Source organism: Muscardinus avellanarius, assembly GCF_963383645.1.
Source record: "Muscardinus avellanarius genome assembly, chromosome: 12".
NCBI classification, from domain to species: domain Eukaryota; kingdom Metazoa; phylum Chordata; class Mammalia; order Rodentia; family Gliridae; genus Muscardinus; species Muscardinus avellanarius.
Genome location: NC_137798.1, coordinates 54815199 through 54837798, shown reverse-complemented (window position 1 = coordinate 54837798; position 22600 = coordinate 54815199). Strand labels below are relative to the sequence as shown.

General features: G+C 39.0%; 1 protein-coding gene across 2 annotated transcripts in view; it reads left to right on the top strand.

The window, feature by feature from the left end:
- NEMF (nuclear export mediator factor) overlaps window positions 1-22600 on the top strand; it is a gene marked incomplete at both ends in the record, with an annotated part of 71639 nt that overhangs the window by 20010 nt on the left and 29029 nt on the right. For both annotated transcript variants that reach the window (XM_080707893.1, XM_080707892.1), the window contains 11 exons: window positions 2714-2800; window positions 6982-7055; window positions 10399-10469; window positions 10550-10625; window positions 11151-11213; window positions 12334-12411; window positions 12500-12708; window positions 12946-13134; window positions 13373-13436; window positions 16790-16878; window positions 21351-21454. In XM_080707893.1, coding sequence (XP_080564019.1) covers window positions 2714-2800; window positions 6982-7055; window positions 10399-10469; window positions 10550-10625; window positions 11151-11213; window positions 12334-12411; window positions 12500-12708; window positions 12946-13134; window positions 13373-13436; window positions 16790-16878; window positions 21351-21454 — 1104 coding nt within the window. The remainder of the gene's footprint in view (window positions 1-2713; window positions 2801-6981; window positions 7056-10398; window positions 10470-10549; window positions 10626-11150; window positions 11214-12333; window positions 12412-12499; window positions 12709-12945; window positions 13135-13372; window positions 13437-16789; window positions 16879-21350; window positions 21455-22600) is intronic.

Sequence of the window (22600 nt, the reverse complement as noted above, 5' to 3'; positions counted from 1 at the left end):
TTCATTTCCTATGGATATTTACCCAGTAATGGGATTGTCATTAGTCTTTTTGATAATAGCCATTCTGTTGGAGTAATGTAATGTCATTGTTGGTTTTGCTTTGTTCTGTACTGGGGATTGAACTCAGTGGCATTCTACCTTCAAGCTACTACCCCAGCCCTACTTATTTTCTTTATTTTGAAACAGGGTTTCACTGAGTTGCAAAGGGTCTCACTAAGTAACTGATGATCTCCATGAGCCAAGATCCTCCTGTTTTAGCTGGGATTATAAGCATGTACTACCATGCTGGCTTCTATTTTTTATTCTTTATTTTGAAAAAGGGTCTCACTAAGCTGCAGAGGATCCAAGAGCTGAGGCTGGCTGTAAACCTGTGATCCTCCTGTCTCAGCCTCCCAAGTACTGGGATTACAAGTATGGGCCACCAGGCTCAGCATAGTTGTAGTTTATTTGCACTTTCCTGACAATAATTTTAAGCATTTTCTTGTATCTCTGGCCATTTGTGTGTCTTTTTTTTTTTTTTTTTTTTTGGTGGTACTGGGGGATGAAACCCAGGGGCTTTTCTACCTCTGGTTTATACTCCCAGACCTATTTGGAAACAGGGTCTCACTAAGTTGCTGAGAACCTTATTCAGTAGCCGAGGCTGGCTTCGAACCTGTGCGATCCTCCTGTCTCAGCCTCCCAAGCGCTGGGATTACACCCGCTTGTGCACTACCACACCCGCTTGTGTGTCTTCTTTTGAAATGTCTGTTTAGGTATGATGCCCATTTTTGGAGGAGGGTATTGGGAATTGAACCCAGAGGAATTCAGCCCTTTTTTTTAAAAAAAAAAAGATTGATTGATTTGTACTAGGGATTGAACTTGGGCATTCTACCTCCAAGCTATACCCCCAGCCCTATTTTTTTTTTATTTTGAAACATGGCCTCACTAGGTTGATGAGAGTCTCAGTATTTGCTGAGGCTGTCCCCAAACCTGTGATCTTCCTGTCCCAACCTTCCAAGTACTGGTATTATAAGCATGGGCTACCCATGCCCTAGCTTTTAAAAATTTTTTGAAACAAGGTCTTACCAGGTTGATGAAAGTCTCACTCCTTGCTGAGACTATCCTCACACTTGCTATCCTTCTGTCTCAGCTTCCGAAGTACCGAGATGCAGGTGTGTGCCACCATTCCTGGTGTAGTGCCCATTTTTTTTAACCAATTTTTGGATCCTAAACTAAACTTGCATTCCACAGATAAATCTTTCTTATCATGGTTTATAACATTTTTGTATGTAACTGAGTACTATTTAATTCCTATGACATGCTTTGATTTTCCTAAGTTTATTTTATTATCAGATTTCTGTGGGGGGGGGAGGGTTGGGGATGAAACCAGGAGCATTCTACCTGCGAGCTACACCCCCAGCCCTATTTTATTCTTTATTTTGAAACAGTATCTCACTGAGTTGCAAAGGGCCTCACTAAGTAGTAGTTGAGGCTATCCTCAAACCATGATCCTCCTGTCTCAGCCTCCCAAATGCTGGGATTACAAGTGTGCGCCACCATGCCTGGCTTGTATTATCAAATTTCTTTACCTACTTTAGTTGTTTCTAGTATAATTTCAAAGTAAATACATTTGATGTTATTTTCACTTATTATTATTAATTTATTAGTGGTGGTACTGGGGTTCCTGGAAACCCTTCTACCTCGAGGCTATACACCCAGACCTATTTTATACTTTTTAAATTTGGAAACAGGGTCTCTTAAGCCAGCGTGACTGGCTTCGAACCTGCGCGATCCTCCTGTCTCCACCTCCCAAGTGTGGGGATTACAAGCGTGCTCCACCACGCCCAGCTTCACTATTTTTATTGAAGCTAGATGTGGTGGTACATGTCTGTGGAGACTCAGACATTATAATCTAAGGTTTGAAGCCATCCTCAGCAATTAGTGAAATTCTCAGCAACCTAGCAAGACCCTGTTTCAAAACAAAAAAATAATTTTAAAAAAGGTAAGCCAGGCGTAGTGGTTCATGCTTGTATTCCCAGTGCTTGGGAGGCTGAGACAGAAAGATCTTACAGTTCAAGCTAGCCTCAGGTACTTAGTGAGGCTCTCAGCAACTTAGTGAGACCCTGTTTCCAAATAAAGTATAAAATAGGTCTGAGAATATAGCCTGGAGGTAGAAAAGCCCCTGGGTTCCACCCCCAGTACCACACACACACACACACACACAAAAAAAAAAAAAAAAAAAAAAAAAAAGTAGACTGCCCCTTCGGTTTAGTTCCCAGTACCACACGAAAAAAGTTACTTTTATTGAGTAGATTATCATACTAGGATGTTTGTACTATATACATATACATATATATGTTTGTACAATATATATGTACAAATATGTACAAATACAATACTTTAAATATATATATCTGTGTGTGTGTGTGTGTGTGTGTGTGTGTGTGTGTGTGTGTGTGTGTGTGTGTGTTTTGTGGGGATTAAACCCACAGGAATTATACCCCTCGCTATACCCCTAACCCTATTTTCTTTCTTTTTTTTTTTTTTAAACAAGATCTTGCTAGATCCTTGTAAGTCTCACTACTTGCTGAGGCTGTCCTTACACCTGCAACCTCCTGTCTCAGCCTTCCAGATACTGGGATTATAGGCATGTTCCACTACTCCTGACTTGTGTTATATTTTGAATATTAATTTTTTTAGAAAAATGGTAAAAATAGGACCTTCTGTTTTACAGCCTATGGACCAGCTCTCATTGAGCATTGTCTTATAGAAAATGGATTCTCTGGCAATGTTAGAGTGGATGAAAAACTTGAAAGTAAAGGTATGTCTGCATGGAACAAGTTTCATCTATTTTTATTTGTTTCTGTCCTTACCTCTTTCCATCCTTTGTTTTTTCCCTCCACAGTACTGGGAATTGAACCTGGGCTTTGTACATACTAGGGAAGTACTCTACCACTGATCATTACCTCAGCCCCCACTTATTTCTTTTTTAAAAAAATAAAAATTGGGGTTATGAGAATAGATCAATGGTAGAGTACTTGACTAGCATGTTTAAGACCTTGGATTCAATCTCCAGCACTGCTCCCCCAAAAAAGGACTGAAGGTTATTCCTGGCAAAGTAATAAACAAACAGATATAGACTTTTTTTTTTTTTTTTTTGCAGTACTGTGAATGGAACCAGGGGCATTCTACCTCCGAGCTATATCCCTAGCCCTATTTTTTATTCTTTATTTGCAACAAGGTCTCACTGAGTTGCAAAGGGCCTCACTGAGTAGTTGAGGATGGCTTCAAACTTGTGCAATCCTCCTGTTTCAGCCTCCCAAATTCTGAGATTACAAGCATGCAGCACCATGCCCGGCTTTTTTTTTTTTTTTTAATGTGATACTGGGGGTGGTACCCAGTGGCATTCTACCTTCGAGTATCACCCCAGGCCATATTACTTTTTATTTCATTTTTCTGCGGTACTGGTGATAGAATCCAGGGGCATGCTACCTTCAAGCTACACCCTATTTTTTTAAACAGGGTCTCACTGACTTACAAAGATCTTCACTAAATAGCTGAGGCTGCCCAAGAACCACGATCCTCCTGTCTCAGCCTCCTAAATGCTGGCATTCCAAGTGTGTGCCACCATGCCTGGCTATATTTTACTTTTTATTTTTATTTATTTTACAGTACTGGAAATTGAACCCAAGGGCATTCTACCACTGAGCTACACCCCCAGCCCTATTTTTAATTCCTTATTTTGAAATAGGGTCTCACTAAGTTGCAGAGGGCCTTGCTTAAGTAGCTGAGGCTGGCCATAAATCTGTGATCCTCCTCTCTCAGCCTCCTAAAAACTGGGATTATAAGCATGTACCACCAAGCCTGGCTTTTTACTTCGATACAGGGTCTTCCTAGGTTGCTGAGGATCTCACTAGATTGCTGAGGCTGGCCTCTAACCTGTGATCCCTTTCGCAATCTCCCAAGCACCAGTATTACAGGTGTGCGCCACCACTCTGGGCTAAAATCTTTGACATATGAGTATTCCTGCCTCCTAATCCACTGTGGAGGTTTAATTATTGTGCTGTATAGTTTGATCTCCTTATCATCTTTAGAACTGGACATTGAACCTAGGACATTTTGCCACTGAGCTACATTCATAGTTTAAATTTTTTATTTTGACAAGAGTCTTAAGTTGCTAAAAATCTTTGACATATGTGTATTTCTGGCCTCCTAGTCCACTGTAGACATTTATTCCTAGTAATGTACAATTTCATCTCTTTTTATTTTCTTCAGTACTGGGGATTGAACCCAGGATGTTATACCACTGAGCTACATCCCTAGTCCTTTTTATTTTTTATTTTGTTAACAGGGCCTTATTAAGTTGCTGAAGCTGGCCATGAACTTGAATCCTTCTGCCTTAGTGTCCAAAGTAGCTAGGATTACAGGTGCGTGCCTCTGTACCTGGCCAATTCAGTCTAATGACCCTCCTTGATACTTTTTGACTTTGGAATATTATTCTTAAATTTTTGGATTAGTTAGTCAACTTGGGAGAATTGGAGACTTGACGAGTTTGTTAGCCTTCTGAATTAGAACATACAATTCTTCTAGAAATAGCAATATTTATTTATTTAGATTTCTGTAGTTCTGTGTGGTTTAATTAGGTTTGTTTTTTTTTTTTTTTTTTGTAGTGGAGGTGGAACCAAGGGGCTTTTCTACCTCTGGGCCATACTCCCAACCTGTTTTATATTTTATTTGGAAACAGGGTCTCACTAAGTTGCTGAGAGCATCACTAATTAGCTGAAGTTGACTTCAAACCTGTGCAAGCCTTCTGTCTCAGCCTCCCAAGCGCTGGGATTACAAGCGTGCACCACCATGCCCAGCTGCATGGTTGAATTAGGCTTTTGTAATTTCTTAGGGAACCTAACAAATGCTATATTAGGTTATTTATTTATTTAGGTACTGGGGATTGAATCCAGGAGGGGCTTAATATGGTAAGGGGAATTGAACCCTCTGAGCTATATCCCTAGCCCTCTTTTATTTTTTACTTTGAAACGGTCTCACAAAGTTACAAGGGCCCTCACAAAGTAGCTGAGGTTGGTCAAGAGCCTGCAGTCCTCCTGTTGCAGCCTCCCAAGTACTGCAATTATAAACATGCATCACCAGGCCTGGATAGGGTATTTTAAAAGTAGAGGAAATTAAGGAGAATGAAAGATTTGATCTTTGACAAATTTTGACCTGTCATTTATCTTGTACAGTTTTTGTTCGTTGGTTTGTTTGTTGTATGTGATGCTAGGAATGGACCCCAGGGGCATTCTACGTTTGAATTATACCCCAGCCATATCTTTATTTTTTATTTGGAAACAGGATCTCACAAAGTTGCTGAGAGTCTCGCTAAAGTGCCAAAGCTGGCTTTGAACCTGCAATCTGCCTGTCTCAGTCTCCCAAGTACCGGGATTACAGGCCTGCGCCACCATACCCTACTTGATTTTTTTTTTTTTTACTGTGGTACTGAGGATGAAGCCCAGGATAGTTATACCTTCGAGCTACACCCCCAGCCCTATTTTTTTTTTTTAATCTTTTTTATTTTTTGAAATGGTCTCACTGAGTTGTGAAGGGCCTCGCTAAGTATCTGAGGCTGTGAACCGCAGTCCTCTGGTCTCCACATCCCAAAAGCTGGGGTTACAATCCTGTGTCACCACACCTGGCTTTACCCCACTTAATCTTATACAACATTTGAAAAATAACTCTTTTTCTGTGTGTGTGTGGTCCAGGGGTTGGAACCCCTGGGCCTTCTACCTTCAGACTACAACCCCAGACCTATTTTATTTCTTATTTGGAAACAGGGTCTCAGTAAGTTGCTGAGAGCCTCACTGAGTTGCTAAGGCTGGTCTCGAAATTGTGACCCTCCTGTTTCAGCCTCCCAAGTACTGGGATTACGTATGTACCGCCACACCCAGTGAAAAGTCATTCTTGATGTTTATATTATCATTTCTTAAGGTTTAGGAATACTTTGTTTTTATTTTTATTTTATTTATTTATTATTTATTTTGTGGGGTTGGGGCTGGAACCCAGGGGCATTTGACCTCCGAGCTACACCCCCCTGCCCTATTTTTTTATTCTTTGTTTTGAAACAGGGCCTCACTAAGTTGCAGCTAGCCTCACTAAGTAGCTGAGGCTGTCCTTGAACCACGATCCTCCAGTCTCAGCTTCCCAAATGCTGGGATTACAAGCATGTGCCACCACGCATGGTTTAGGAATACTTTATATTAAAAATACAGATTGAAAATATTAGTGTCTGATATTCACTAATTAAATGCACTGCTCCCCTAATGAGTAGATGTGTGTGTGTGTGTTAGAGAGAGACAGACAGACAGACAGACAGACAGACACAGACTGGGGATAGAACCGAAAGTCATTCTACTTCTGAACTTACAGCCCTTTCTATTCTTTATTCTGAAACAGGGTCGCACCTTGCTTAGGGTCTTGCTAAATTGCTGAGGCTGGCCTTAAACCTGTGATCCTCCTGTCTCAGCCCCCTAAGTACTAGGGATACAGGCATGCCCCACCACACCTGGCTGTCTTTGTTTATTTTATAAAATGAATCTGATACTCATCTGGAACAAAAGTGTTTAAAATCTTTGGGAAAACTAGAAAATAATGATTTATTACTATCTGTAAAATCTTCTTAAATATTAGACTATATTACAAAGCTATAATAATTAGAACAGTAGCTTTTGTAGAAGGAATAAACAATTCAGAAGCCGGCCAAAATATGTATGGGATTTTAGTTTATGAATAAAGTGCTTTTTAGATTATGCATGGAAAAATGGATGATTTGGTAATAGGTTGACCTATTTAAGCCTTATTTAGATAAACTAGTTATAGACATGAAATAAAGCATATCTATTTTTTAGCACTTTACATTATTTCATAAACATTTCTATTTTTGTACAGTAGTTGTTTAACAGTGGTAAATCAACACTTAATTGGCACTTCTTTTCCTCTTTATTCTCTCATTAGAAATTGAAAAAGTACTTGTTTGTCTGCAGAAGGCAGAAGACTATATGAAAACAACATCTCATTTCAGTGGAAAGGTAACATCATGTACACTAATTGTATATTGTGGTTTTATTTATTTGGATTTTTCAGAAATTAAATATTCATTAAAGGATCAGTATAATGCCGGGTATGGTGGGGCTTGCCTGTAATCCTAGTTAGAAGGTTGGGATAGGAGAGTCACAAGATTGAGAACAGCCTCAGCAAGTAGTGAGACTATCATCAACCTAACCAGATACTGTTTCCAAATAAACAAAATCAGACTGGGGTGGAGCTCAAAGGTAGAATTCTTCTGGGTTCAATCCCCAGTACCACACACACACAAAGAGGATATATTAATCGACATGTATATGTCTGTCAAGTTATACATTTTATTGTTAGGATTTTAGGTAGGATTTTGTTGTTTGTTAGTTTGACTTCGGTGCTGGAGATTAAATTCAGCCTCATGAATGCTAAGTACATGTTGTACTCCAGCTCCAGGACCTGTTTTTATAAAATTGCTGCTGGTGTGTAGCTTTTGTTCCTTTTTTAAATAGAAGATATTAGGTCAGTGTTGGCACCCCAGAAAAATTGAGAAATTTAGAAATACTTCTTGAATTGTGTGTGTGTGTGTGTGTGTGTGTGTGTGTGTGTGTGTGTGTCTGTCTGGGGATGGAACTCTGGGGGCATTTGACCTCCGAGCTACTCCCCCCTCCCCTGCCCCCACGTGCCCTATTTTTTATTCTTCACTTTGAAACAGGGTCTCACTAAGTTATGGAGGGCCTAAGTAGCTGATGCTCACTAAGTAGATCGTGATCCTCCAGTTTCAGCTTCCCGAATGCTGGGATTACAAGAGTGCGAGTGCGCCACCGTGCCCAGCTTTTTTTTTTTTTTTTTTTTTTTTTGGCAGTACTGAGGAATGAGCCCAGGGAGCAGTCTACCTTCAAGTTACAAACTCAGCCCTTTTTTTGTTTTTTTAATTCTCATTAAGTAGCTGAAGGCTGGCTGCCCCCACCCAAGTACTGGGATTACAAGTGTGTGCCATGACACCAGGCTTTTGAGTTTTGTTTTTGTTTGTTTGTTTGTTTTCAGTACTGGGGATGGAACCCAGGGGCATTCTACCTTCAAGATGTATTCCCAGACCTATTTTTTTTTTTTCTTTTTTCTTTCAGTATTGGGAATGGAACCCAGGGGCATGGTACCTCCAAGTTATACCCCCAGCCCTATTTTTTTAGTCTTTTTATTATTTATTTATTTATTTATTTATTTGTTGGTACTAGGGGTGGAACCCAGGGCCATTGTATCTCTGAGATACACCACCAGCTCTATTTTTTTTAGCCTTTTTTTTTTTTAAACAGGGTCTCACTGAGTTGAGAAGGGCCTCACTAAGTAGCTGAGGCTGGCCACATATCACAGTCCTCAGGTGTCAGACTCCTGAAAGCTGGGATTATATGAGCTTGCGCTACCATGCCTGGTTTTAGTCTTTTTATTTGTTTATTTTTGTGGGTCTGGGATGGAACCCAGGGACATTTTACCTCCAAGCTATAGCTCCTGCCCTATTTTTTTATTCTTTATTTTGAAACCAGGTCTCACTGAGTTGCAGAGGGCCTCACTAAGTAGCTGAGGCTGTCCGCAAACCGCGATCCTCCAGTCTCAGCCTCCTGAATGCTGGCATTCCAAGTGTGCGCCACCACGCCTGGCTAGTCTTTTTATTTTTGAAACGGTCTCACTAAGTTGCGAAGGGCCTCGCTAAATAGCTGAGGCTGTCCATGAACTGCGATCCTCCAGTTTCAGCCTCCTGAATGCTGGGATTACAAGTGTGCACCACCATCCCCAGCCTCTATTTTTGCTCCTTTATCTTGAAACAGGGTCATACTAAGTTGTGGAGGGCCTCACTAAGTAGGCGAAGCTCACTGGGAGCCTGTGATCCTCCTGTCTCAGCCTCCCAAGTACTGGGATTACAAGTATGCAGCACCACACCTGGCTTTTGAATTGATTTTTGATAGAGAAGGACTTTTTTTGTGTATGGTACAGGGAATTGAACTCAGGTATTCTACCTCTGAGCTATACCTCCAGCTCTATTTTATTTTTATTTTGAAACAGGGTCTCACTAGGTTGTTGAGTCTTACTACTTGCTGAACCTGTCTTTGAACCTGCAATCCTCCTGTCCTAGCCTCCCAAGTACTAGGATTAGAAGTGTCCACCACTACACTCGGCTGAGAAGTACATTTTAATATGCCAGAACTTTTTTTTTTTTTGCGGGTCTGAGGATGGAACCTAGGGGCATTTGACCTCCGAGCTACACCCCCTGCCCTATTTTTTATTCTTTATTTGGAAACAGGGTCTCACTAAGTTGCAGAGGGCCTCACTGAGTAGCTGAGGCTGTCCACAAACCACGATCCTCTAGTCTCAGCCTCCTAAATGCTAGGATTACAAGCGTGCGCCACCACGCCCGGCTTTGCCAGAACTTTTTTTAAAAAAATTGGTGATTTATAGCTCTCTGTTAGAGCCAGGCATGGTTATGCATGCTTGTAATACCAACATTTGGGAGGCTGAGACAGGTGTATCCAGTTTGCAGCCAGCCTTAGCTACTTAAGTGATGTCTTTTGCCACTCAGTGAGACCCTGTTTCAAAATAAAGAATAAAGTGCTCACTTCGGCAGCACATATACCAAAATTGGAACGATACACAGAAGATTAACATGGGGGAAAAAAAAAGAAAGAATAGGGCTGTGGGTGTAGCTTGGAGGTAAAATGCCCCCAGGGTTCCATTCCAGCATCCCAGTACCGCAAAAAAATTAAATAGCCCTCTCTTAAACTTTTTTTTTTTTTTTTTTGGTGGTACTGGGGTGGAACCCAGAGGCTTTCTACCTCTGGGCTATACTCCCAGACCTATTTTATATTTCATTTGGAAACAGGGGCTCACTAAGTTGCTGAGAGCCTCACTAAGTAGCTGAGACTGGCTTTGAACCTATTCAATCCGCCTGTCTCAGCCTCCCAAGTGTGGGAAGTGGGAATTACAAATGTGCGCCACCAGCCCAGCTCTCTTAAACATTCCTAAAATTATGTGTTAAAGTGTATTTTTTTTTCTCTTTTTTTTTTTTTTTTTTTTTTTTTTTTTTGGTGGTACTGGGGATTGAACCCGGGGACATTTTACTTCTGAGCTATTTTATTTTTATTTTCAAACAAGGTCTCACTGGGTTGATTAAAGTCTCACTTCTTGGTTAGGCTGTACTTGAACTTGTGATCCTCTTGTCTCAGCTTCCCAAGTACTGAGATTACAGTTGTGTGCCACCACTGTAAAATACATCTTTAGTTAGAAAAAAATTAATAAAATTAATATCATGAAAATAAATCTTTGTTAATAATGACTAGAAATAATTTTAATATTGGATTTTTGTAGGGATATATTATTCAGAAAAGAGAAATAAAGCCAAGTTTGGAAGTAGATAAACCAGTTGAAGACATATTCACGTAAGCATTTAGTCGTGGGTCATTTTTCTCTGAATGTTTATTAATGTTATTGAATGTGATATAACAAATATGTTTTACAGGTATGAGGAATTTCATCCTTTCTTGTTTTCTCAACATTCACAATGTCCATATATAGAATTTGAATCATTTGACAAGGTGGGTTTTCTAGTTCTGTTTTTTGACTAGTTAGCACAATAATGAGGTGTTAATGTCATTATGTTTGATTAGGAAATTGAATATATCCATACTTTACAGTCACTATGAATCTGGTCATTAAAGATCAGTACAGAGCCGGGTGTAGTGGCGCACACTTGTAATCCTGCGCTTGGGAGGCTGAGATAGGAGGATCACACAGGTTTGAAGCCAGCCCCAGCTACTTAGTGAGGCTCTCAGTAACTTAGTGAGACCCTGTTTCCAAATAAAATATAAAATAAATCTTGGAACAGTACAGTCATAGATATACTGAGAATAATTGTTGCCACCTTATTTCAAGGTGAAGGACCAAAGACTTGAGTTTATTTTGATTCTTGGTACTATTGAGTTATCTAACACATTACTGGAAATCTGACCAAGTATTTGAGTGGTGTCATGAAACAAAAGAAGCTAAAATTCTGTGTGTGTAAGTTGACGTAGAGCTCATACATTTGTTTTTATAGCTGTTTTTCTGTCTTTTTTAATAAGGCCGTGGATGAATTCTTTTCGAAGATAGAAGGTCAAAAAATTGATTTAAAAGCTTTACAACAGGTAGGGTACTATTAAAAACATTAAACAAGCTAGTCTAAGCATGGTTTAATGATGATGCTTTTATTTAGAAAAGAGCAGCCTTTCAGAAGCATGCGAAAGCTGGGCAAGATAGTACACACTTAATTCTAGAACTTGGAAGGCTGAGGCAGGAGGATCACAGGTTTGATGCCAGCCTCACCAACTTATTGAGGCTCTCAGCAACTTAGTGCAACTCTGTTTCCAAATAAACATAAAATATAGCTGAAGATGTAGCTTGGGTGTAGAGTGTTCCTGGTTTCAATCCCAGCACCACAAAAAAAAAAAGAAAAAAAAAAATTTCATAGAAAGTATTATAAAACTCACTGATCTTTTGGTTCAATCCTCAGATCCACAAAAAGTAAAAAAAATTTGTCCTCAAATAAAAAATGTTGAAATGTAAATAATGTACGATAAAAAAAAAACTGTATAGAAGGTTAAATTACCAATATGAAACTTTGTATAGTTAATATAGGGACTTAAGTACTCTAAAATACTGTAAATAATGCTGAGAAAATGAGAATTGTAAATAAAATGGAAAAGTGTTTAGTAATTTCTGCTTTTTAAGAATTTATTCCACCAGCTTAGTACTTGTGAGGCTGAGACAGGGGGATTGTAGGTTCAAGGATAGTCTCAGCAAAGTAGTGAGACTCTCAGCAATTTATTGAGACTTTTTCAAAATTAAAAAGGGCTGGGGGTATAACTCAGAGGTAGAATGCCCCTGGGTTCCATCCCCAGTACCCCACACAAAACTTTTTATTCCACCAAACTTTACTTTTTTACAACAAAGAAAGTATCTTGAATTCTGCCTGAGTAAGTCCAAGGAAATAAGGAGCATATCTTACATTTAGTGTAAGCTGGATTCAGAATACTTTCCTTTATAGAAAATGGGAGGTGGGTGGGGAAGAAAGTTAGTTTTGGAGCATGACATATTTTCTGTGGCATAGACTTGGGAGAGTGGACTGTGGAGGAACTTTAGCTAGCTAAATAACATTATTTAAGGGGGCATAGGTGGGATCAGATAGTGAATTTGAGGAAGTAAGAGAGAGAAGATTCTATGAGGTAAATGAAACCTAATTTTTAAAAAATCTTTTGTCACCAAAAGGAAAAACAAGCACTGAAGAAATTAGATAATGTTCGGAAGGATCATGAAAACAGATTGGAAGCTCTTCAGCAGGCTCAGGTATTAATGGTTACCTTTATAAGATGCTTTATCAGAAATAATAACCTCTGCTGGCATTATAGTAAATGTGTTTGGTTTGTTTCTTAAGGAAATAGACCAGCTGAAAGGAGAGCTCATAGAAATGAATCTGCAGATAGTAGACAGAGCCATTCAGGTAGTTCGAAGTGCATTAGCCAACCAGATAGATTGGACAGAAATTGGAGTAATTGTGAAAGAAGCCCAAGCTCAAGGAGACCCAGTTGCAAGTGCAATCAAAGAATTAAAACTGCAAACAAATCATGTTACAATGCTGCTAAGGTAAGTAAGATTCTTAGTTGAGTAGTTAGTTCTTGTCTTTATTTTGTTATTTAATTTTTCTGTTTGTTTAAAATAATTTTTTTTTGTATTTGGAAATTCTCAGAGAAATAAATTTACATGAAAATAAAAAAGGAAGTTTTTTAAGTATAATAAGCCATTTATAATTTCATTAAGAAAAAACTATATAAAATGTAATATTATTGACATTAGTGAAATACTATTGAATATTTTTAATAGAAATCCATACTTGTTATCAGAGGAGGAAGATGATGTTGATGGTGATGTCAGTGTTGAACAAAAGGAAACAGAACCACTGAAAGGAAAAAAGAAAAAACAAAAGAATAAACAACTACAGAAGCCTCAGAAAAATAAGCCATTACTTGTTGATGTTGACCTCAGCTTGTCAGCATATGCCAATGCCAAAAAGTAAGTTATTTAAGTTCAAGTTTTAAAACATTCTCTGCAATACTTTAGTTATGAATATTAAGCATAATAAGAACGGTTGTTATTTTACTTGTATTTCTCTTGGTGAAAATACCTTTTCTAAAATTTAATTTAATGCATCATGCAGCTTCGTCCTGTATGATTTGAGAATTTGTTAAATTAGGAATAAAAATTAAAGAATAAAGATTTTCCTTAAATTTTAAAGAGATATATTTTTTAGGTATTATGATCACAAGAGATATGCTGCTAAGAAAACACAAAAGACTGTTGAAGCTGCTGAGAAGGTACTTAATATTTATCAATGTGAATGCTAATTGGCTTTGTCCAGTTTAACTTTTTATTTTATAGTTTAATGAGATTTTTAAATTCAGAAATACCTTTTTTATTCTTTTTTTCTTTTTGTGGTACTGGGGATAGAACCCAGGGCATTCTACCTCCGAAATACACCCAGCCCTATTTTTTACTGTTTATTTTTGAAACATGGTTCACTAAGTTGCGGAGGGCCTCACTAAGTACCTGAGGCTGTCCACGAATCACAATCCTCCAGTCTCGGCCTCCCGAATGCTGGGATTATAAGCGACCACCATCATGTCCGGTTCTTTTATTCTTTTAATTTATTCATTTTTGTAGTACTGGGGATTGAATCTAGGGATATTTATCTTCTGACTTAAAGCCCCAGCCCTATTTTTTTAAACTTTATCAACAGATCTTTATTGCTTTTTTTTTTTTGGGGGGGGGTGGTACTTGGGTGGAACCCAGACGCTTTCTACCTCCAGGCTATACTCCCAGACCTATTTTATATTTTATTTGGAAACAGGGTCTCACTAAGTTACTGAGACCCTCACTAAGTAGCTGAGGCTGGCTTCAAACCTGTGCTATCCTCCTGTCTCAGCCTCCCAAGAATGGAGATTACAAGTGTGCGCCACCATACCCAGCTTTTTTTACTTTCTAAAAGTATAACTAAGCCGGGCGTGGTGGCCCACATTTGTAATGCCCGTGCTTGGGAGGCAGAGACAGGAGGATCTCACAGGTTCGAAGCCAGCCGCGCTGGCTTAAGAGACCCTGTTTCCAAATAAAAAAGTATAAAAATAGGTCTGGGAGTGTAGCCTGGAGGTAGAAGGGTTTTCAGGAACCCCAGTATCATCAAAACAAACAAACAAAAAAGTATAACCAAGCCAGGCGTGGTGGGGCACACTTGTAATCTCAGCATTTGGGAGGCTGAGACAGGAGGATCACGGTACATGGACACCCTCAGCTACCTAGTGAGGCCCTTTGCAACTCAGTGAGACCTTGTTTCAAATTAAAGAATTAAAAAAAAAAAAAAAAAAGGTTGGGGAGTGTAGCTCAGAGGTAGAATGCCCCTGGGTTCCATCCCTAGTATCCCCCGTACCAAAAAAAGTATAACCAGTCATGCGTAGTGGTGCATACTTGTGATCTCTGTGTTTGGGAAGCTGAGACAGGAGGATCGCACAGGTTTGAAGCCAGCCTCAGCTACTTAGGCTCTCGGCAACTTAGACCCTGTTTTCAAATAAAATATAAAAATAGGTCTGGGAGTATAGTCTAGAGGTAGAAAGCCTTTGGGTTCCACCCCAAGTACCACCAAAAAAAAAAAAAAAGTATAACTAGAGGGCTGGGGTATAGCTTAGTGGTAAAATTCTTGCAAGGACACCTTGGATTCAATCCCCAGCACCAAACAAATAAAAAAAAACTTGAAAGTTTAGCCAGGTGTGGTAAAAACCTATAATTCCAATACTTGGGAGTCTGAGACCAGATTACTGCAATTTGGAAGATAGCCTTAGCAAGTAGTGAGACTCATAAATCTAAGGAGACCCTGTTTCCAAATAAGAAATTGTTCTGGAGATGTAACTCAATGGTAGAATGCAAAGTATGACCAGAATTGGGCCACGTGTCATTATTTCCATGTTTCAGGTCTATATTATCTCTGTTGATAAGGACTACAGTAATAGTTTCTTACTAGATATAAGTTTTTCTTTTTTTTTTTTTATGGTGCTGGGGCTTTTGGAAACAGGGTCTCACTGAGTTGCAAAAGGGCCTCACTAAGTAGCTGAGGCTGGCTGCAAACCTCGATCCTCTTGTCTCAGCCTCCCAAATGCTGGGATTACAGGCATGTGCCACCATGGCTTTAGATACAGGTTTTTCACACTGTGTCTTTTTCTCCATATAGCAACTGTAAAAATCCTTTACAATTATAAGGGAAGTGCATTTACTCCTCTGCTTAAACTTCTCTAGTTCTTTCCTATTTTAATGATCTATGTCACCTTATCACCTACATTCCTCTTCTTACATAATTTTTTCTGGTGACACTGTGATTTTAACTGTTCCTAAAACTATGGTTACTGCCCTGACAGGAACTGTGCACTTACTACTTTCTGTACTGGAATGCTCTTACTTCAAAATTTTCATGGATTGATCATTCCATTCATGTATCTTCTTAAATTTTATCAGAGAAACTTTTGTTAACCACTCTTACTGAAAGTGGTACCATCCTCAATGTCTCTTTACTTTTTTCCTTTTCTTCTGAACCCCCCCCCCAAACTGAAATACCTAGTTGAATGTTTGTTTTCCCTCTAGAATGTAGTAGGGTCTTTGTCTATTTGTTCATTTCTGCATCCTCATTCCTAGAATATTTCCTGGAACAGAATAGGCACTTCAATATCTGTTAAATGAATTGCCTTTGTGACATGGCCCTCTATCTATTGTTCCAACCTGATTTCTTGACATTTTGCCCTGTGATCACTACTTGCTGATCTTTCTTATAGTACTCTTTTTCTATTTTTGTTCTGATATTATATTGGTCTGACAGGCATCAGCTTACATGTCATTTCTTCAGAGATACCTTCTTCTATCCAAGTACTAAGCAGCCCTGACCCTGGCTCGCTTCAAAATCAGAGGAGATAAGTTATGTTCAGGGTGGTATGGCTATAGATTTCCTCAGAGATCCTGCCACTGATGACAATAATTCAGTGTAAAGTGTGTTCTCTTATTATAGTCTCATAACATTCTTTTATTTTTTTTTTATTTAATTTAAAAATTTTTTTTTTTTTTTTGCCCAGGGGCATTCTGCTTCTGAGCTACATGTACCCCAGCCTTTTTTATTTTTTACTTTGAAATGGGTCCTCACTAATTTGTAAAGACTGGCTTCAAACTTTTAGTCTCCTGTCTTACCCTCGTAATTAATGGAATTGCAGGTTCCTGCCACCATGTGCAACTCATATATTTATTTTTTGTGGTACTGATGATTAAACCCAAGGGCATTTTACCTCCAAAGTATACCCCTACCACTTTTTTGTTTTGAAACAGGATATCACTAAGTTACTGAGAGTCTCACTACATTGCTGCAGCTGGTCTCAAACTTTTGATCCTTCTTTCTCAGCCTCTTAAATACTGGGATTACAGGCATGCACCACCATGCCCAGCTTATTATTTTTTTGAGTGTGTGTATTTGTGTGTGTGTGTGTGTGTGTGTGTGTTCATGTATGTATGTGTATATGTGGTGTGAGTGTGTGTGTGTGTTTAGTTTCATTTTGTAGCATTTTTTAAAAATCCCATGATTTATTTTGATGTTATACTTAAATATATCCTAAACAAATTATATTTTAAATGTTCTTATAAATAGGCATTCAAATCAGCAGAAAAGAAAACAAAACAAACCTTAAAAGAAGTTCAAACAGTCACCTCTATTCAAAAAGCAAGAAAAGTATACTGGTAAGTGTTCCTTCTTTTTTAAATTCAGTTCTTGTTTAGAAGTTTAAGCAGTTAGACAGGGCATGTTAACAAACGCATTAGCCCTGCAATTCTTCACTCTGAATTCTACTGTCATCTGATTCTTTTGAGATTTTCCATTTTCCTTCATTTCTATTTGTAGTATGATAGCTTATATTGCTACTTCTTAATTTTTCTGTTTTATAATCCTTTTGTGTGGGAGATTGAATGAACCCACAGGCACTCTGCCATTGAGCTATGCAGTCCTCTTTATTTTTTATTTTGAAACAAGGTCAGGCGAAATTGACCAGGCTGACCTCAAACTTGGAATCCTCTTGCCTCAGCCTCCCAAGTACTAGGATTACTGGCCTGTGCCACCTGCCTAGCTTCCTTTTTATTTTTATGGATAATTCATCTTAATTACCTTCCAAGTGTGTTAGAATACCTCCTCACAGAGGTCAGAGTTCTCTTTTGGAGCTTTTTGACCTACTTTTAAAAGATTGGTTCTCTCTAAGCATCTTTTAACCTCCTTTTATGTTAGCCTGGAAGTTCCCTTTCCCCATCTCTATATTGGTCTCTCTGTCCTGGATCTCATGCTTTTCTTTATTCCTCCAAATCTTTATGAGAAGGAGTATATAGGAGGTAAAGTTTTGGAAGTCTCCAATGTGTATAAAGTTATTCTACTCATACTTAATCATTTGCCTGGGCAATTGGTATGCCCGTAAGCTCAGTACTGGGATTACAGTATTGGGAGGCTCAGTAGGATCGCAGGTTCAAGGAGGCCAGCATGGAATAATTTAGTGAAAATCTGTTTCAAAATACAAAATAAAGAGCCAGGCATGGTGGCGCACACTTGTAATCCCAGCATTTGGGAAGTTGAGACAGGAGGATTTGGGTTCGCAGCCATCCTTAGGTACTTAATGAGGCCCTCTGCAACTCAGTGAGACCCTGTTTGAAAATAAAGAATAAAAAAAATTGGCTCAGAGTGTAGCTCGGAGGTAGAATGCCCCTGGGTTCCATCCCTAGTACTTCAAAAAATAATAATAAAAATAAATAAATAATAAAGCCTGGTATGGTGACATATTCTTGTAATCCCAGTACTTGGGAGACTGAGACAGGAGGATCTCATATTCACAGCCAACTTCAGCAATTTAATGAAACCTCGTTTCAAATTAAAAAAAAAAAAAGCCAGGTATGGTGGTGCACGCTTATAATACCCGCACTTGGGAGGCGAAGACAGTGGACTGCACAGGTTTGAAGCCAGCCTCAGCTACTTAGTGAGGCTCTCAGTAACTTAGTGAGACCCTGTTTCCAAATAAAGTATAAAATAGGTCTGGGAGTATAGCCGGAGGTAGAAAGTATCTAGGTTCCACCCCAAGGACCACCAAAAAAAAAAAAAAAAAAATTAAATAGAGCTGGGGTTATAGCTGTGAGATAGAACACTCCTGGGTCCCATCCCCAATACCACCAAAATATATGTAAATAAATAAAAAATAAAATAAAAGCTAGGCATGGTGGTGCTCACCTATAATCTCAGTGCTTGGAAGACTGACACAGAGAACACAGGTTTGAGGACAGCCTCAGCAAGTAGTGAGATTCTCACCAACCTAGCAAGACCCTATTTCAAAATAAAAATAAAGTAGGACTGGGATGTAGCTTAAAGATAGAGTGCCCCTGGGTTCAATCCCCTGTACCACAAAATAAATATATAAATAGGTAGAAGATAGACAGACCAACCAACCGGCCTTGGGGTATGGCTCAGAGTAGAATATCCCTGGGTTCAATACACAGTACCTCCCCCAAAAAAAGTTTGAATATAGAATTCTACTTTGAAAACATATTTTTTATAAGACTTTTATAAAGGCTTTGCTCCATTGTAGTAACTTTCATAGTTGATTTTCAAAGTCTGATGGTTTGTTTTTGTTTTTGTTTTTGTTTTGGTGGGGGATACATAGGGTCTTACTATGTTGCCTGGGCTGTGCTTGAGCTCCTGGACTCAAAACAGTCCTCCGGTCACAGCCTCCTGAGTATCTGGGATTACATGCCATTTCCCAGTTCAAAGTTTTTTGTTTGATTTTTCTGTTCTGAGGTCTCAAAGCCTGTGCCTGCTAGTACCACTGAGCTCCATCCCTTGATGGCATTTTGACTGTTTTTTGTTTTTTTTTTTGTTTTTTTTTTTTTGCGGATGTATGGATGGAACCCAGGGGCATTCGACCTCTGAACTACACCACCTGCCCTATTTTATAGTCTTTATTTTGAAACAGGATCTCACTAAGTTGAGGAGGGCCTCACTAAGTAGCTGAGGCTGGCTGCGAACAGCGATCCTCAGGTCTCAGCCTCCCAAATGCTGGGATTATAACAACCATGTGTCACCACGCCCGGCTGACTGTTGATATTTTAGGTGCAATTTGTTTTTGCCTTCTACAAGCTTCTAAGCTTGTAGCTCCCCTTTTTTTTTTATTTTTTCTTGCAAATTTTCCAGTATGTTTTGTTTGTTTGTTTTGGTACTAGGGATTTAACCCAGGAACATTCTGCCTTCAAGCTACACCTCCAGCCCTATTTTTATTTTTATTTTGAAACAGGGTCTCACTAGGGATGAGAGTCTTACTACTTATTGAGGCTGTACTCAAACCTGCAATCCTCCTGTCTCAGCTTCCCAAGTACTGGGATTTACAGGTGTGTGCCACCATGCTAGATACTTGGCGAGCCCTTTTAGTTTGCAAACTTAGTTCTGGGACATTTTCTTGACATAGATTTTGAAAATCTGCCTACTCTGTTTTTGTCTTTTTTCCCCCCCTGGGAATTCTGTGTTTTATATATGGCATAGCCTTCATTTTTCTTGCATTTTCTGTTCTGTATTCTGAGAGATTTCATCAACTTTAGGATGCAGTTTTCCCATTGAACTTATATTATTCATTTATTCCTTCATACATTGTTCTGCTGAGATTGAACCTAAGACCTCACACATGATAGGCAAAGGACTATCATTTAGCCATATCCTCACCACTCATGATTTTATTTTTAAGAGTTTTCCTTTGGTTCTTTGAACGCTTCATTTTATAACTTCCTGCTTTAGTTTTATTAGCTTTCTGAGAAGTGTGTGTATGTGTGTTTGTGTAAAACTGGGAACAGAATCCAGGGTCATTATACCTCTCAGCTAAACCCCCACATTTTTATTTCATTTTTTTTCTTTTGTACTGTTGATTGGACTCAAGGCCACTCTTCTTTTGAACTATACTCCAACTGCTTTTTTTTTTTTTTTTTTGAAACAGGATTTCACTAGGTTGCTGAGGTTGATCTTGAACCTGCTATCCTCTAGTCTCAGCCTCTCGAGTACTAGGATTATAGGGCATGTGCCACCACTCCCAAATGATAACATTTTCTTCTAAAACAAAATTTAATTTCTTTTTAGAGTGTCTTAAGAATATATTACAGGTTTTTAGTAAAATCCAACTTGATGTTTTAAAAGTAATTAAACTAGCGCCGGGCGTGGTGGTGCATGCTTGTAATCCCTGTGCTTGGGAGGCGGAGACAGGAGGATCGCGCAGGTTTGAAGCCAGACGTGCTGGTTTAGGAGACCCTGTTTCCAAATTAAAAAGTATAAAAATAGGTCTGGGAGTATAACCCAGAGGTAGAGGGTTTCCAGGAACCCCAGTACCACAAAAACAAAACAAGTAATTAAACTAATACGTTCTTTTTGTTTATTTTTGCTTTCTGCAGTACTGGGGATGGAACCCAAGGTTATTCTACTTTTGAGCTACACCCCTAGACCTATATTTTATTCTTTATTTTGAAACAAAGTCTCATTGAGTAATAAAGGGCCTAAGTAGCTGAGGCTGTCCTCAAACCTTGTTTTAGCCTCCCAAATGCTGGGATTGCTAGTATGCGCCACCACGCCCAGCTTAATAATTTATTTTAACCTGCATAGGCAATATAGCTTACTGTTTTGTTTATTAAAAAAAAAAAAAGGTGTGTGTTCAGAATGGCTAATGAAGGGCTGGTGTGGTGGTGCATGCTTGTAATCCTAGCATTCAGGAGGCTGAAATTGGAGGATCGTGGTTCATGGACAGCATCAGCTACTTAGTGAGGCTCTCTGTTACTTAGTGAGACCCTGTTTCAAAACAGAAAATAAAGCCAGGTGTGGTGGCACACGCTTGTAATCCCCATGCTTGGGAGGCTGAAACAGGAGGATTGCACAGGTTCGAAGCCAGCCTCAGCTACTTAGTGAGGCTCTCAGCAACTTAGTGAGACCCTGTTTCCAATAAAGTATAAAATAGGTCTGAGAATATAGCCCGGAGGTAGAAAAGCCCCTGGGAACACCCCCAGTACCACAAAATAGATAAATAAAGAATAAAAAATAGGGCAGGGGGTGTAGCTCGGAGGTTTGAATGCCCCTGGGTTCTATCCTCACACCCACAAAAAAAAAGGATAATAAAGAAAAAAAAACTTTACTTTGTTTTTTTTCAATTTGATAGGTTTGAGAAATTTCTGTGGTTCATTAGCTCAGAAAACTATCTAATTATAGGTGGACGAGATCAGCAACAGAATGAAATAATTGTAAAAAGATACTTGTCATCAGGTAGGTAAGACTGAAATTCTAAAAAATTTTCTCAGATAATTATTGGATCAGTTATCTCAGTATTGGGCACTGGTTTTCAATTTATACTATTGCTTGACAGAATTAAGTAGTAAAAAGGTGTGATGCTTTAACTTTTGTTGAAGATTTGGTTTGTCAGTTATTTCTCATTTGAAGTAGGTATACCTAAAGTACTACTGCTGGGCTAATCTGGTGTGTTGGACTTTTGATCTTATTTTCTACCACTTTTTTTTTTTTTTTTTTTTTTTTTTTTTTTTTTGCAGTACTAGGGATGAAACCCAGAGGCATTCTACCTCTGAGCTACATGCTGTATTTTTTATTATTTTTTTTATTATTTTGAAACAGGGTCTCACTGAGTTGTAAAGGGCCTCACTAAGTAGCTGAGGCTGTCCTCAAACTGCTTTCCTCCTGTCTTAGCCTCCTATGTGCTTGGAATATAAGCGTACACAACCACACTTGGCTCCGGCTTCATCGTGTTTTTAAAATCTTAATATTTCAGTGTTGAAATTTGTAACATTTTTTATACTTAAAAATAGGAGTTAAACCCAGGTATAGTGGCACACGCTTGTAATCCCAGCATTTGGGAGACTGAGGCAGGAGGTTTGTGGTTTGCAGCCAACCTCAGGTATTTACTGAGGCCCTTGCAACTGAGTGAGACCTTGTTTCAAAATTATGAATAAAAAATAGGGCTGGGGGTGTAGCTTGGAGGTACAATGCCTCTGGGTTCCAGCCCCAGTACCACAAAAAATAATAATAATAATAATAAAAATAGGACTTAACACTAGGATCAGTAGCACATGCTACTCCAGAGACTGGACAGGAGAATCACTTGAAGCCAGTTATTTGAGACCAGCCTGGTCAACATAGTGAGACCCTGTTTCAATAAGAAAGAAGCTAGTGCATTGGCACATGCCTGTAACCCACTGACTCCAGAGGCTGACTCAGGAGAAACATAGTTTCAATGCTAGACTAGGCAACTTAGTGAGACCCTGTCTCAAAATAAAGATAAAAAGGAATGGGGATGTCCCTTGGTAGTAGATCATCCCCTGGGTTCAAAATCCCAGTAATGGAAAAAAAGAAGAGAGAGAGAGGGAGAGGGAGGGTGAGGGGACTCAAAGTGTCATTTCT